The sequence below is a fragment of the Homarus americanus genome, unplaced genomic scaffold (assembly GCF_018991925.1).
Source record: "Homarus americanus isolate GMGI-L3 unplaced genomic scaffold, GMGI_Hamer_2.0 scaffold52512, whole genome shotgun sequence".
In the NCBI taxonomy this organism is placed as follows: Eukaryota; Metazoa; Arthropoda; class Malacostraca; order Decapoda; family Nephropidae; genus Homarus; species Homarus americanus.
Window position 1 is genome coordinate 17369504 of NW_024735442.1, and position 16104 is coordinate 17385607.

The following is a 16104-nucleotide window of genomic DNA, read 5'->3' on the forward strand; positions in this document are numbered from 1 at the left end:
GTTTATTGCTTTATTTACATTTATTCCTGGGAAATACCTGAAACTAATTTGGGACGTGGAGACTCCCGAAGTTTGGCAGAACAGTGAGAATTTTCTCTTTATTTCATGTAATAACTATTAGAAGGTTATTGATAAACTTGGAAAAAGTGCCTTTGATCATTTTGCTGGGCAAAACTAACCTTTATTACTTAGCGAAAACTGAAAGTTGGTCCCATGAACCTGACGGCATGTACAGTATATAACATACTTTACACTAAGCCTTCAGCACAGTACTCGACTTTCTTCATTTCCTCAACTGTAAAGTTAGTTAAATGGACTGGGAGTGCCCTGGAAGCGAAACAGAAGAGCGTTATTATATCCACTCAGTCACTCTATAGTAACATCGGGGTACAGTACGTGTGTCAGTTGGGATACAACTTTTTGTTATACATTGAAACATGATTGTAGTTAAAAGATTCTCCTCGAGGTAAATGGATTCCCCACCAATATCAGAATATGACCCAAGTGACCAAAAAAAGGTTCTTTTGTTTGCAAGAACCATCTTGCCCACAGGCAGCTACCGGTGTATATATATATATACAGTATATATATATATATATATATATATATATATATATATATATATATATATATATATATATATATATATATATAACAACCTAACGTAAAAAAAAAATAGTCCACTCAGGCACGGGTCATTGCCCCACACAGAGGCCAGGGGGGGGGGGGTTAAAAGTACAAAAATAACATTTTGAGGAGAAAAAGAGTATGTTAAGCTACACCACGAAGATGCCGGAAAACCAGCTTTTTGAAGTGAGACGTTGTAAGAGTATGGAAACACAGAAGAAGGCAAAGCATTCCACAGTTTGTCTGTGTGAGGAAAGAAGAATGTATTATAATGGGCTATTCTTATGTAACTGACATACCCGCAGAAACGGTGGGTACCGCGGGCAAGACGAGTGTTGCTAGTAAATGTTGCGACAGTCTCGCCACCCCACATTGAGGAGACAAACTATAACCCATACCAAATACCGCCAACTGCGCTCGCTAAACTCTTCGAGTATGACTTCCTTATTAGATATTCCTTGTTTACTGGATAAACAGAAGTAGTAAAATCCACCTTATCATTTCGTTTAGAATCAATTATGAATATAAGCACTTTTGAAAATCGTATGAATAAATATAATAGTAATAAGTCTTAAAAAGGTTTGTTATTGTCATGTACATATAAGATAACTCTAGTCATCTAGGAAAGTGTGGCCAGGTTGTGTTGACATCAGCAGCCATGGCCAACAACGTAAGCACTCACTCTAAACCATATATTGTTTTTTCTGGTTTATATGGAGTATGTATGAAATAAATCATCAATGATTTAGCCTATTTTCGATAATTTATGAAGTTGTACAATTGTTATATAGTAAATTTAAAGGAGCATAATGCAAAAGGCCCTGGAAAATTTTTATTGTTTGACAGATGACACATCAGCAGGCAGCTGAATAAATATTTTATTGGATAGAAATTTATACATGCCTGTATATATATTTATCGAGGGTAATACTTAATGTGATAAAGGTGGAGGAGACAGTTAGTACCAGAAATAACTTATGGAATATAACCAAAATTTCTGAAGATACTATTTGCATATTAAACACGAAAATGGGAGCGAGAATGTACAGAAACTATTAAAACCTAACTTACCTTACCTAACCTCACTTAAATTCCTAACCTGTGCATTGTCGTTTCAATTTTCGGTCAAATATTACTTATGCACCGGGTCTTTGTTTGGACATTAAAAATATGTTTTTCCGATGTTATTTGATGAGTTTCGAACGAATTTAATATTTATTTCATCCGGAAATCAATAGTTTTTTAGATACCTCCTCACCAATCAATCTCAACGAAAATGTATTTTTTTTTTAGTAAATCACATAAATAAAATAACAACCAACCAACAAAACCAAACCTGACCTAACCTAACTTAACCTAACACTATTTTTCTGATGAAACTCTGCAATTGACGTAAAATTATCTCTTATCACAATGTCGGCACAGCTCTTTCCACCTGTTCAGCCATATCTGGTTATTCTGGTACTGAAAAATCAAATCTCCGCTCCCGACGCACCCATGCATTGTTCATTGGCTAAGACAAAAAACTCTTGCCCAATTATAAGTCTCCTATCGTTATAGCCAATAAGAAACTCCCACACCACCCCCCGCACATGCGCTGTAGACATTTAAGAAGCCAACACGGAGGTAAGGAGCACTGCGTGATGGGTGGTCAGACCTTCTCTGTGATATAGACAACAAATGGCGACACTTGTAACTGACCAAATCTAATAATACTGAAAAGTTAATATCTCGGTTATCCTTAATTTCCAGCGGAAATATCATAGAAGAAAAAGGTCTTAGAATTGTATAAACATTACGAAAAACATAATAACAGCGAGAGAAAGACCGGTGCATGACTGAAATTTCACCCAATTTTCTTACTATCATCCAAACAATATTTCTAGAGAAAATGAACGAATTCATTCCAATGTAAATCGTAATAATCACGACCGATGAGACCGTCGTTTGTTTCTTGACTTGTAATGAAAGACTGCAGATGCTCTCATATAGCGGACAATGTGAACCCAAACATTGTCACCACGGGAGATCCGTACCGATGAAAATGGTGGTGATATTGGAAGGGAATGAGGTGGATGTTGGGTCATGCTCCAATTTTTCCATGTTACTGTTATGGGTTTGAAAAGTTACTTTAGCTCTTTTGGGGGCACTGGTAGAGACACTTGCACAAATATTTGCCTAATTTTTCCTGATTGAGCGCACAGTTGACTCGTTAACGCCATAATGGCGTCCCACAGCTGCCGCACTATCACCCCTAACTTGGTAATGTTAACATACCTGTGGAAATGCATGAATTTTAACCCCTCAAAAATACTATGCGCATATGTTTCGCCCTACTTTCTGTATAAAAATTTGATCGTAAAAACTCTTAACTATACTGTACTCAAGTATATACGGTACTAACGCCACCACAACATAACGGTGGCTCAGTAAACTGCACTCTGAGAGTGTGCGGTAAATTTGAAATTCCACCACCTTAAAACTGTCCAGACCATACCAGACCAGAAATTCTGTGGTCAACCTGTATATACTGTGTGTGTACTTTACTGATATACAGACCTAGCCGGGTGTAACACATGCTCATTATAGTGTATACAGATACATACTATATTTCACATGATAATTTTGATACTAATGCATATCCAATCTCTTTCATTGTTTAGAGTTCAATAATGTATGGTGAAGATCTTGACCAGGTAATTATATTAAATGACTGGAACTTAAAAGATTTGTTGCATGCTCTCCTCCTGTCCGCTGTACTGCTGTGTTTTTCATGTTAATATTCCTCTTCAGTGTGTAGACTAAGGAGGAAATGACTTTTAATGGCTTTTTTCCACTACTTGTAGCTTATTTATTGATCTTTTGATTTATATATTAATACCATACTGCTTAATTTTGTTTCTATTATAAGCTGATGTTTATGAAGCCATGTAATGCTTTCATAGTACAGTACAATATATATATGAAGTGGTTTGAGATGGTTTTTATTATACCATTATACATATTCCATAGTTTCTAAATTTTTTTTGTGAGAACCAGGTAATTTCAATAGGTTTTGATAGTTTGAGCTAATTCGTTCAACCCAGAGGCCCAATGATATTAAATAAGTGAGGGTTCACTGTACTGCATTATGAAATGAATGCTTCGTCATTCACTGATGTCTGGATTTGATTTCAGAAACCACATAACATAATGATGTAAATGGAGGATTGGTCATGAAATCCTATTTTAGCCCTTAGTCAGGAGGCTTGATACCCCCCTTGGTTCATATGTAAATCAGCTGGATCTGAATTTGAAAACTGGTTGAGCTTGAAATCAATGATGGTAGATCATAGTCTTGACACAAAGTGTTATGATTGGATGGACACTGAATAGAAGACCTCATAGCCTTTAGTATGCACCTGTACCACCTAGTCCTCCCATTTGAGACTCATTGGTTAATAAAACAACCCTGTCCTGCATTATGGGCATTACTTTGGCATGGAGAGCCTAGTGAGCAGGATGTATTATGGGTATCATCTGGTGTTGGGCTTTACTAGAAATTACAGTACAGTACCGTACAGTACTTTATTAATTTCAGGCTTGAAACTACAGGTGCAAGTTGGGAATTTTTTTCCTGAGCATTTATTTTTTAAATATTTCAGGGATTCAAAATACAGGAAGCCAAGGTTTAAGCTTAGCCACTTTTAACAAATTGAAAAAATCTGCAGTGTATACAGTGCATCAGTGCACTTAAAAGTCTCAAATGCAGGTTTAGGGTTCTGAAATTCAGTATCTACCAAACTGGGTATTTCCCTGTATCCACGGACTCAAATTCTATTCTACTTCTTGTCCTTTGCCAACTATGCCTATTACTTTTTATGTTCTTGGAAGTGTTGTAAGTGCTTTAGAATTTACTGTGTTATTATCAGGACATTTACTTATGTCTGCCACAAGAAATTAACAACAGTAATGTTAAGGTACAGTCATCCTTTGGTTATAGCGCACTCGGTTATCGCGATTTTCGTTATCACACCTCCATTAAAATCTGCACACCTGCTGTTATAGCGCATTTTTCAAGCCAAAAATTTTGTTATCACGCAGTTGCCTCCAGGTGTATTGTTACCCCCTTGCTTCACCTACATCTATTGAGGATAAAATCTTTCACCTACAAATTGACACTTAACAGATTTGCTGGATGAAAATGGATGGAGGTAACAAAACTTGAAAGCGGTTGTACAAACTCAAGCACTCACACATGCCACTCATACTGACAGACTTGACACTCACTTACTTGACAAGTTTTACCAACCATAAAGACAGTTGAAGCTTTCAACATCACTCACAATGGATCTTGAATGTTCCAACTGAAATCAGACATATCTAAGTTGCCTCAATAATTGCAACCCCAGTTGCAATTTCAAATTCTGTGTCATTACAATAACAAAGTCTTGGGTGCACTCTAAGATTGAGAGAAAACGGTAGGACTCAGGCGTCCTGAAGCGATGAGAAAATGGACTCCTCAGACGGGGGACCCAAATAAAGAAAGCATAGCTACATGTTTTGTGGACTACAGTATTGAATGTACCCTTTTCATCACTTTGTAATAAACCTAGCCATGCCTATGTGTGTTTCTGATACTTACCATAACATTATCTATATCTTTAGTGGGTCTAAATGGTCGTAAAATGGGAAAATTGGGGTTGGGTCTTGAGTGCCTGGAACCATTTAGAATAAATCCCATAGGTTCTGTACTTTCGTTATCGAGTTTTTCGTTATCACGCACTCGGCTCAGTCCCAATTAGGTGTGATAACCAAGGGATGACTGTACTGTATTATACAGGGAATCCAAAAATAGCATAGTGAAAAATCTGTAATAATAAACAGTGTAAAAGTTACATTCACTATTCTACATCATGTATTTAAAGATTTCAAACAACTCATGAGATCAGATTATGATAAATCTGTAGCTGTACTCTTGCTTGCATGCTTGCCTGTTGTATGTACTGTAAATACCTCTGTACTGTAAGAACTTTACATTCATTGTATTAAGTATGTATCCAAATTTAATTGTTAAAAAAAGCTGGTGGTGTAATTTCTGCATCTAGCTTAACAGTTCTAAGCCAAGAAAACCTGTAGCAAGGTAATTTAAGACATTTTATTTATATATACAGTAAAGCCTCGAATAACGACGGTAATGTGTCCTCCAATATTGCAGTGTAGGGTGAATCATCGTATCATGAATCATTAATTACCATTAAAATTAAGCAATAATAATGAGATGCGTTCCCCAGTGTGACCTTTTCATAACTTTTGTGTGGCTTTTTACTCCCCTAAAACAATACAATTAATGAAAAGTGCAAACTATATTCTTTAAATAATGTTTATGAATGCACCTTATACTGTACAATATAAAACAATAATAATAAGATCACACAAGAGGAGATGGGACGCTATCGTTGTTGTCGTGATTACACCCATAATGTCAGTTATCCATGTGAAACAAGAAAATAAGACCCTGGTTGTTGCAAAAGTAAAATTAATGTAAAATTTTTTTTTATTTTTATTAATGTTATTTAAAGTACAGCAAAAGTAACCATTGATGTTAAAGAAAAAAAGAGAGTGAAAGTGGAATGGCAATGTATACTTGCGACCTCAAGGAAACCGCGTCATTTATCTTATTAAGAGTATGCACAAAAGATTCATTATTGTTTATTACTGAATATGTATTTGATTGAATTAATGTTATGTGCGAAATGAACAATGCAATTCATAAATAATACGTAGAATATTAAAACACAAGAGAGGAGACGAGACGGCATTGTTTTCGTTCATGGTTACAACACCCGTGACGAATGACGATGGTTCTACTTCCACATAAGACTCTGAAGAAAATAAGACCCTGGTTGTTGCTGTAGTAAAATTAATGTAAAAAAAATGAATATGTATGTATTAAGTAATGTTATTTAATGTTAATAAATGGAACAATAGAAGTAGCTAACCATTAATGGTAACGAAAAAACGAAATAGATTGGGAATGCCATCGTATGTAAGTACGTATATGTGAAAACATCGTCATTTCTCTACATAAGAATATGAAAGAAACACTTATTATTGTTCATATATGTTTTAAATAATACTTATAATGTAAAACAAAAGGGGTGCCGGTGGTACAGCGATACCGCTTCTTGCCTCGCAAGCGAGATGTCACAGGTTCGATTCCCGAGCCGGTGGAAAGTTGTTTGGACACACTTCCTAGCTCCCCTTGGTCCCTGTTCACCTAGCAGTAAAGTAGGTACCTGTTGTAAATCGAAAAGTTGCGAATTAGTATTCAGGGAAAGTTGTTGGAGCTTCCAATAACTTGCTGACAAAAACCTATGACTCTTCAGGCTTCTATGCCCTTAACAAAAAAAAACCTATGACCCTTCAGGCTTATGATGGTGAAGCTGAAGTTGGTGGTTTATGCCTTTGAATAATAAAGCTGTCAAAAGGACCTTTCACAGCTGCTTTCTTTTCTCATTATACATCTTTATGTAGAGGTCAAATGTGTTTTTCACGTCCCTGTTAAGTTTAATGCTTCGTTCTCTTAATGGATTACTGCAGTACAGTAAATAGTTGGTAAATTTATTGCATTATCCAGTCCATCTAATTTGCTGTGTAACGTGAGATTTTTATTCATTTTTCAATGTTAGGGGATTTAGAAGCCCAGTTGATGTTGAAAAGTCAAAGCATCTGCATAAAATTTGATAGTAAAGTATTCTTGTATACACTTATATTGGTTAAATCCCAGTGTAGAGGTCTTCTCTCTCTCTTGTCTGGTATTGTGCCCTATTGACATTGGTCCTTTCCCCTCCTGAATTATGAGCCTAACACCTAGAAACCTGCCTCTTGTGTTCCTCCCCATTCCCCCCCCTCTTATACTCACCTGAGTCTTTGCCCTCCCCTCCTAGGGATGATGGTACAATATCATGTTTGACTTTTAAAGAAAATTCATCCAGGTAACCCTTTTATACAGTACTGTACATGTCTTACAAACAGAGGTTAATATTTCTTATCAGTTTCCCAGCAGATAATTTCTTTCTTGAAAGAGCAAGCATACAGATGCCATGGCAATGCTTAGAACATACGAGTATAAACCAACAAATTAGACCCTTTGATGAAAGCTTAGGTCTTGAGAGAACTACCTGACTAGACTAGAAGCTCAGTTAAACCCTTGGTGGCACACATGTTTTTTCTCAGCTAAGAAAGATGCCCCGCCCCCTCCTCAAGAGTTACAGCTGATTGGCTGTTGCAAATCTGTTCAATTTCGTCCTGAAGTAATGATGTATTTTTAAATGAGTTTATTCATAATCGTTGGAATGACCGTTTCTGACGAGAAAGATACAGTATTTAGCTAAATTATATAAAGATACATACATTCATTATTTCAAACGAGCACAAAAGGAAGTTTATCAGAAATCTTATACAGGTGCTCCTCTACTTAAGAACGTTCAACTTACAAACTTTCAGAGATACAAACATCATCACTGAGGGGGATGACCGTCCCAACGATTATGAATGAACTCCTTTAAAAATACATCATTACTTCAGGACGAAATTGAACAGATTTGCAACAGCCAATCAGCTGTAACCCTTGAGGAGGGGGCGGGGCATCTTTTCTCAGCTTGGAAAAAACGCACTACAGTATAGTCAATATTTGAGAGCTTTCCCATGTTACACGATTTCCAAAGCTGGGGTCAGAGTCATATAGTGCCATCAAAGCCAACACTCACCAGGTGGGCTGATTTGTCTGTTGTTCTGTGATGCCAATTAAACAGAAATGTTTATATTTCTGAATGAATGTGAATTCTACAGTTCTAATCTCTTAAAATCTATTTTTTTTTTTTTTTACTAAAGCAAGAGTTTTGGCTGGTTTTTCTTACGAATCTGTGAAAATATAAAATACCATGTTTACATTACACATCCTTGACAGTGTTCTAATTTCACTGGTAATGTGTCCCTCTACCTTTCAGTCTTTATCCATAAGTTGACACTATTCAATCTCCCACATTCTACCTCTCTCATATTTATTACATTTAGCATTTGTTCAAAATATTCTCTCCAGCACTCTTTTACCCACTCCCTTTGGTCTCCCCAGAACAGCTTTTTTAATATTTTACAACTTTATGACAACCTTACTCCATTTGCCAGTATTTTGCATTTTTTTATAAGCCCCCAGTACAGTAATGGTTACAGACTGTTGTGCCAGTCTTTGTAGTGCAGCCACATCAGTCAACTTGCACATCATTTAACAATCCTCTCTATCTTCTCCATTGTCTCTTCACATTTTTTTATTCTTTTAGATTTTATCAATCATGTATGCCCCACTATCAACCCCTAGGTCATATTTCAATCCTTAATTTTCACTCATCTGTGGTACAGTACTTCATGTTTCCCTACAGTCCTGTACCTTTGCTTTCTTGTCTCAACTCTTGTATAGTACTTAAATTTTCAGTGCAGTTATTCAGGTCATACCGGAATCTCTTGTTTTTTCTCCTTGAACTTCTGACTCCTTGTATTCTCGCTATAACCCACTCTCTTTCACTTCTTTTAATCTGATGTGTAATATTCAGAGACTGACTCTCTTATATTGTCACATAATCGACATTTCATCACTCAAGCAACACAGCCAATTCTTTCCTTCATCTTCTTTGATATTCTTGGCTTTACTTCCATCACTTGTCCACAGCTACCCTTCCTTTTCTGTATTGCCAAATTAAGTTTCCATTGAACCCTAATGCTTTGAGGAATGAAATTTGTTTCTTGAGATCATTTCAAGTCTATGAGATCACTACTGTAGTACTTTTGCTTAAATACCAAGGAGAAATATTTTCCATAAATTTCTCTGGTTACAAAAATTGTTAGGCTTACATAAAGGATATCCTTCTGTGTAATGCAAGAAAATTTTATTCTTAAATTTGAAATACTATCTGTCAGAACACCGTACTAAGACCCATCCATTTTACAGGTGCCTCTTCTGGACAATGATGATACACTTGGTTTTGGTGAAGAAAATGAACCCAAGGGAAAGCTGAAGTTAGTATAATTATAACACATGGTTTTTTCTCTTCATTGTGTAGTAGGTACAGTACGGTACTGCATATCCTGAATAATGCTAAAGAAGTGAATTTCTTAAGTACTAACCACTGACAAAAAGCAGGACTATGGATTATTAAAAAAAAAATGCAACTACGGTAATTGGGCTTTTTAGTAGGAAGCTGAACTTGATGTGCACTAAGTGCTTACACAGGAGAATGGAAGATCATTAGTTATTAGCTTAAAAGTAACATGTAATTTGCTTCATCTGAAAGCATCTGACTTCTTTTTTTTAACCCAGCTCATAGTATTGTTTCTGAGAGAATAACTGAGTGGGGAGAACCACAGAACTCATTGAAGCAACTCAATCATGTGTTTGTTTATTGGTTAGAAGGGAAAATGTGTTGGGAGTGAGACTTGCTTATAATGTTATTTCAGTCTAAGGGCTGAGGTTATAGAGTGTACCATATTACACAGCCTAAGATAGTACTTTCTTGACCTTTCAAAATACAAGCTCAGGTTAGGCAATTCACTGTGATCATAGCATTTGTTTGCTCCTCATTGGCTTAATTACAATAAATTCCTGTATTCATGGCCATGGTTGGCTTATGTGCCTTTTTCTTAGGTTGCATTTTTTTTATTTGTCAAAATATTGGAGTGTAAGAAGTGTGCTTCTAATATTTAATTAAATACAAGCTTCTTCATCAATGGAATATCTAATAACTAAGATTATTACAGTACATTCTAATTATATGAAATGGGTTTGACACCCATTTCTTTTTCTCCTTAAATTTAGCTTCTGTGCCCTTAACCTCTTCATTACAGGGGCACCATTTTTAATAATTTATTTGGCTACCGCCAGATGATTTTATTCAGCTCAGAGGGGAACCCGTACACAAGGGGTTAAAGGTGCTCTGACATTGGCCTTAATACCAAGGTTCATGGCTGTGCAGTAATGCACTACAGATTTTTAGTATTGTTCATGTTCAAAGTTGTTGTACCTTTCATATGAAGAATTTGCAGGCCTATAACTAGAGGCTGAAATTTTTAACGACAGATTTTGATTTTTTATTGAAGATTAAATTTTCATATGAGCAGTGGACTCATTTAATTAATGCATATTTTTTATTAGCTTTGTCTTTTATTTTAATGGGATTCTTATAATACTGTAGTTCTAAAGATGAGATTTTCTTTAATTTATAGACATCCAATGGTGACAGTGTTTCACCTTCTGTTTCGTACGGCTGCTCTGATAATGTACGAGTTGTCTGAGTTCATCACTAATGGATTCATTGGTTCCTTCATTACAATTGTTATACTTCTCTCAATGGACTTCTGGACAGTCAAGAATATCACAGGTAAGAGAAGTTGGAATTGTTTATTATTTCTGGATGATGTACAGATTTTTTCTAGCAGCTAACATAGATGAGGTGCTTGATACTGTACCATGTTATGAAACTTTCAGGATAAAAGGACTACAGTACTGTATTACCCAACCACTGACCAGTACTCAACCAATTGTCAAAACATACAGGTACAGTATGTCTGGTGATAAAGACTCTTTATTACAGAGTTGGTTTTCACACCTAATTTTTTTGCTTAAAATCAACAAAAATACAAAAATAAAGAAAACTAATGGACACCTACAAGAATGCATCACCACAGACTTTTATTTTGATTTCAACCAATTAGAATGAAGTGTGCAATTCAGAACATAAACAATTCTTTAGACACCACTAATTCTCACTTCAACACTAATAGTATCATCATTAAACACTTAATAGATTATAGATCACCTTAAGTCTGAACAACTGTTCCTGAGACTACAGTTGTTCAGACTCAAAGTGAGTCATGTCATGAGAGAACAGTTTAGTGATGGACATGGCTGTTGGTGCTGCCTTCGATAGAGGGTGGGGAAGAGTACGTTATCAGCCGATCAATGGTTTTTGTTTGATATTTATTATTCCCAGGTTTCAATTTACATAACATGACGTGTGCTTACAGGGTTTCAGTTCATGTCATATGACGTTTTGTAAATTTGTGGATGAGGGATTTTTTTCTGGCTTTGAGAGAGTCGTCTCATTACTACCCTTAAATCTCTCATTCCTGGAAGTACTCTGCACCAATTGTTCCGACTAATGGAGATATCATTGTATAATAATATTTTAGGTTACATTTCTCTGAGTAATAATCAACTGAGCAACTTTCAGAGTAATACAATAGGAGGACCACAGATGTAGAGTAAAATGTCCCCATCGAAGGTGTCGGTAAAGGTGGTGTTGCATTAAAAACGTTGTAGATTTGTCACTAATAACCTGTTTTAGCAGGTTACCATGGGAGGGGTAATTTTTCACCACCATTTGTACTGCAAATTCCTTTCTTTGTGTGTGGCTCATACATTAGGCTACATGACTGACATTATTAATTTTTTGTAAATTGAATGTATTACGGTACAGTATAATGATTTTAGGGTTCTTTTTCTGTCTACAGGACTTTTGGGGATCTGGGTGGCTTCCCTCTAGACCTGGGAATTTGTTATTCAGTATTTTACTTTGGTCTGGATACTGCTTTAGTTAGCCCAATTAGAGAAAGCCCTTGAATATTCAACTTTAAGCTTTTATCTGCATCTGTTGTAATTGTAAAATTGACATGCTAGAAAATATTTGATCCCCTCAGCAATCTTTCAATCACTGATGCAAGTCTTTTGTGTATCTTTACATAAGGACGTTTAATGGTTGGGCTCCGTTGGTGGAACTATATAGATGACGAAGGTCAAAGTCATTGGGTGTTTGAAGCCCATAAGGTAAGTACAGCAATACCCCATTTGGAGCTCTAGATAGGTACCTATAATAGATCTCTAACCAAATCAGCTCTAATCGGGGTTATTAACCCATAAATTGCCCACCTGTTCTGGTAAAAGTTGTCCTGTCATGTCCCATTTTTTTTTTTATTGTACAGTACATCAGCATCCACGTGGGTTGCTTGATGGCAAACTTGTCCACTAATTTGCTGATATCTAATTTATTGGTGTGGTGAATCTGCATCAGATCCAGCACCTGTGATCACCTACCCTAACTCTCCCACCCCCCCCTAATATGTTCAGAACTCCTGTCACCATTTATCTATTTATTGTACAGGCTGTCAGCTTGATGGTTCCATTGAAATTTTAGTAACTTGCCATCAGCTGACTAGATGTGGGTTGGTACCTGACATAAGACACTAATCCTGGTACACTGATGATAAGCAGTCCGCTTATGTGTTATATCACCAGCTAGTACTGTGTACGAGTTGGTCGGGGACAAGTTTGTCTTAGCACACGTTGACACTTAACCTGATGAGATTTAGTCTAATGTGGCACCAGGTGAGAAAAGGGAACTTCAATTGAACCCTCCTTAGATCTGCCACTGTTTACTGTACTTGAAATAGATAATTACACTAAAAGAAGTAAAGTATTTATGATAAAATAGATGTCAACAGCATGTGTATTTTATTAATTAGGGAAATACAAAACCTCAAATTTTAGAAAGGAAGGACTAATACAGGGTAGAAGAAACTACAGCACAGGGTAAAACTGTTTTGTGAAAGTTTTTTCACATTAAGATTTGCTAAAATTCTTGGAGAGACTATTATGTTACCGTAGAAATAGTGATGATATATGGTAACCACTTTGAAAGATTATAGTTATACCTCAATGATAATAAAGACAAATCTCTCTAATTGAGTTAGATAGTAGAGAAGTATGTCCATAACATGAGTTTGCCTGATGCTAGGGTGGTCTTCAGGGCAGAGTGTCGCAGACTGAAGTACGTGTATTCTGGGTGGCCTTGGTGGTCTTCCCTGTCATCTGGTCCATCCTCTTCCTCATTGCAATAGGATTCTTCAAATTCAGATGGGCTGTAAGTATGTTGCTTGGAAATCAGCATCTATTATTCCAACCATCATTATTATTATTACTTAAAATCTTCCTCAAATACTATATCATACATAAGAAGAAGCAAGGGTAGTACTTTAAACTTGTAGTCAATAACCAGTCCTATATATTTCAGCACATCCTAATTGTGGGATGTTATGGGGTACATTATATTGTTACGTGTTTATAGTAAACTTTTCTTTGTGTGTACAGTATCTACCCGAAATTATGAGTTGAAAAATAACCATAACATAACATACAGCTCAAAGGTGAGGAATAGTTGGAAATATCCCGCTAGGCCTGGGAATTACTTGGCGCTCATTGTAAATAATTCGTTCCAGAACATAGCAGTTTTTGGAGCGTTCCCGATACAGTACTGGGACATGCCGGATAGGTGGTCTCATACCTGTATACTGTACTGTATATATATTTACTGTATAGAGCATGTGTTTTGGCATTGCCAGAAGCGAGCTAGGACTTTCAAATATTCCTTGAGATTTTCTTGACAATCTTGAAAATCCTTCACCTGGGCAGCCACCCATAATATTCGTGCTATTTCTGTGAAAGAGTTAAGAACTATTCCTGTATCCATATTTCACTGTCAGCAAAATATCATTATCCCACCGATTTTCTTATTATTATTACTGCATTGTATTTATTCAGTCATAAAAGATGTTTATGATTTACCTCAGGTATGTAATTTTTTTAATATACTGTACAGGTACAGTATTATCTTTTTTCCATTGTTGTTTTCACTGTTTCAGATGGTTGTATTGATTGCCTTATCCCTAACTGGAAGCAATTTATATGGTTATGTACGATGTAAGTTTGGCAAATCGGAGAGTATTTCACAGTCCTTTAAGAATATGGCATCAGGATTGGTTCAGAAGCAGATGATAAGTAATGTAAGTTCTTATTTTATGGTTTTTCCTTGAGCACTGACATTTGTTCATTTAACATTCAAAATAAATGAAGAGAAGCTGAACTTGAACTTAAGTGTATTTATACAGTACAGTACACCTGACCCTCACTTTATTACTGTCAAGAAAGGATTATTACTTGGGTTTTTATGGACTGTACATATTACTGTAGTTGGAAACATTAAGAAATATATATTTGGGTATGTAATCAATTGGTCTTGAGAACTAATACTGTATTGGAAATTTTACAGGTTGCCAACATGTTTACCCGAACACCTCCGACGACAGCTCCAAGTAGCACAGTGTGAGAATTTAGGAGACGTAGAGTTTAAAATACTGTATCATGGAAATCTTTTGTACTAATTTCCTCTCCGTTGACTTGGTATTTTCAAATCACAGACTGTTGGCTTCATTTTTTTTTTTCACTTTGATACTGTGGGTCTTGATCACAAGTGAAGGACCGCTTGAAATAAATGAAATTCATGGAGTGAAGTAATCCATTGACCTAGCTGTAATACTGCACATTATTGCATATGGCATTACCTTAAGATTTTGAATGAGGATATGGATCATGTAATACTGTGGTGGTATACTGTATACTAATACCGATACAGATGGATCTATGAAATTGGAATTCTAAAATTTGAACACCTCTAAGATTCGGATGATTCCTGGCCCGGAGCTTAAATTCAAAACTCTGAAAATCCTCCAAACTTCAAGAAAACTTTATGTAAGTAAATAAAAATACATTTATTTTTCCTTCCGCATAAGTGTTCTGTACTTTTGTCAGTATAGTATATTTATATATATTGGATTCATAATACAGTACATACTGTACTTACATTGTACATGTCATTTCTGTTGATTTATACCCAAATTCGGAAAGGTCATAAATTGATCCGAGTTTTAAAGTTACCAATGTACACTAATTAGCATCAGGAAATTGACTTATGTGGAGTTATTTTGTATTATGAATCATATACAGTACTTGTTTTCATTATGTATATGTATCCACACATGCACAATACAACCTTGGGAATTTGGAACTGTTGGGACCAAGAGCATGCCGGGCTTATGAATTTGACTTTATGTCCCCTTCCTCCCTTGTTACATTGTAGAACTGTACTACTTTGTTATTCCTAAACATTAAACAGGAACTACCTATATACTGTACCTTTCATTTTGTCCATGGATTTGTATTGACTGACAAACTAAAAAGAATTAAAGGCATTTGAATTTGCATACTTGAGTACAATATAGAAATTCTTCAGCCTTTGCTTAATGTTTTCCCTTCATATTAAACCAGTGAATAAAACTTTAGTCTTTTTTCAAGGCATGGTTCAACTTAGCTCTAACACATTCCACTTTGTACTAAATTGTAATCCAAATGCATCAAGTAAATGAGTGGAAAATTTTAATGTGGTGAAAGTGGATTTTAATATTTTCTGGAGGCAATAAATTAATGTGGCATTGAGAATAACAAATTAATAATTGTGTTCCACAAAGGTGAACATTAACCATTTCTAAAACATAGTAGTATACTATACATACTTGACACTTGATATTGTTTTTTTTCTACTGTCCTGTTTCCAC

At 35.7% G+C, this 16104-nt stretch overlaps 1 protein-coding gene across 3 annotated transcripts; it reads left to right on the forward strand.

The window, feature by feature from the left end:
* The first annotated feature begins 1233 nt into the window (after positions 1 to 1233).
* On the forward strand, positions 1234 to 15677 carry LOC121871095 (uncharacterized Golgi apparatus membrane protein-like protein CG5021). 3 transcript variants are annotated; one of them, XM_042373239.1, is made up of 8 exons: positions 1261 to 1297; positions 3291 to 3323; positions 9614 to 9681; positions 10885 to 11039; positions 12405 to 12484; positions 13452 to 13577; positions 14356 to 14496; positions 14763 to 15677. In XM_042373239.1, exons 1-8 carry the CDS (start codon positions 1286 to 1288, stop codon positions 14817 to 14819), a joined length of 672 nt encoding a protein of 223 aa, XP_042229173.1. In that variant the 5' UTR covers positions 1261 to 1285; the 3' UTR covers positions 14820 to 15677. The 3 variants fall into 3 exon arrangements, with proteins under 3 accessions (XP_042229175.1, XP_042229173.1, XP_042229174.1); XM_042373240.1 differs by having other exon boundaries at positions 1262 to 1297; positions 13464 to 13577; XM_042373241.1 differs by lacking the exon at positions 3291 to 3323 and having other exon boundaries at positions 1234 to 1297.
* The last annotated feature ends 427 nt before the right edge of the window (positions 15678 to 16104 follow it).

Excerpts from the sequence above, each read along its gene's own strand:
- LOC121871095 (XM_042373239.1), top strand. Across the intron at positions 9,682-10,884 it reads GAACCCAAGGGAAAGCTGAA|ACATCCAATGGTGACAGTGT; the intron begins GTTAGTATAATT and ends TTTAATTTATAG. Across the intron at positions 12,485-13,451 it reads GGGTGTTTGAAGCCCATAAG|GGTGGTCTTCAGGGCAGAGT; the intron begins GTAAGTACAGCA and ends GCCTGATGCTAG.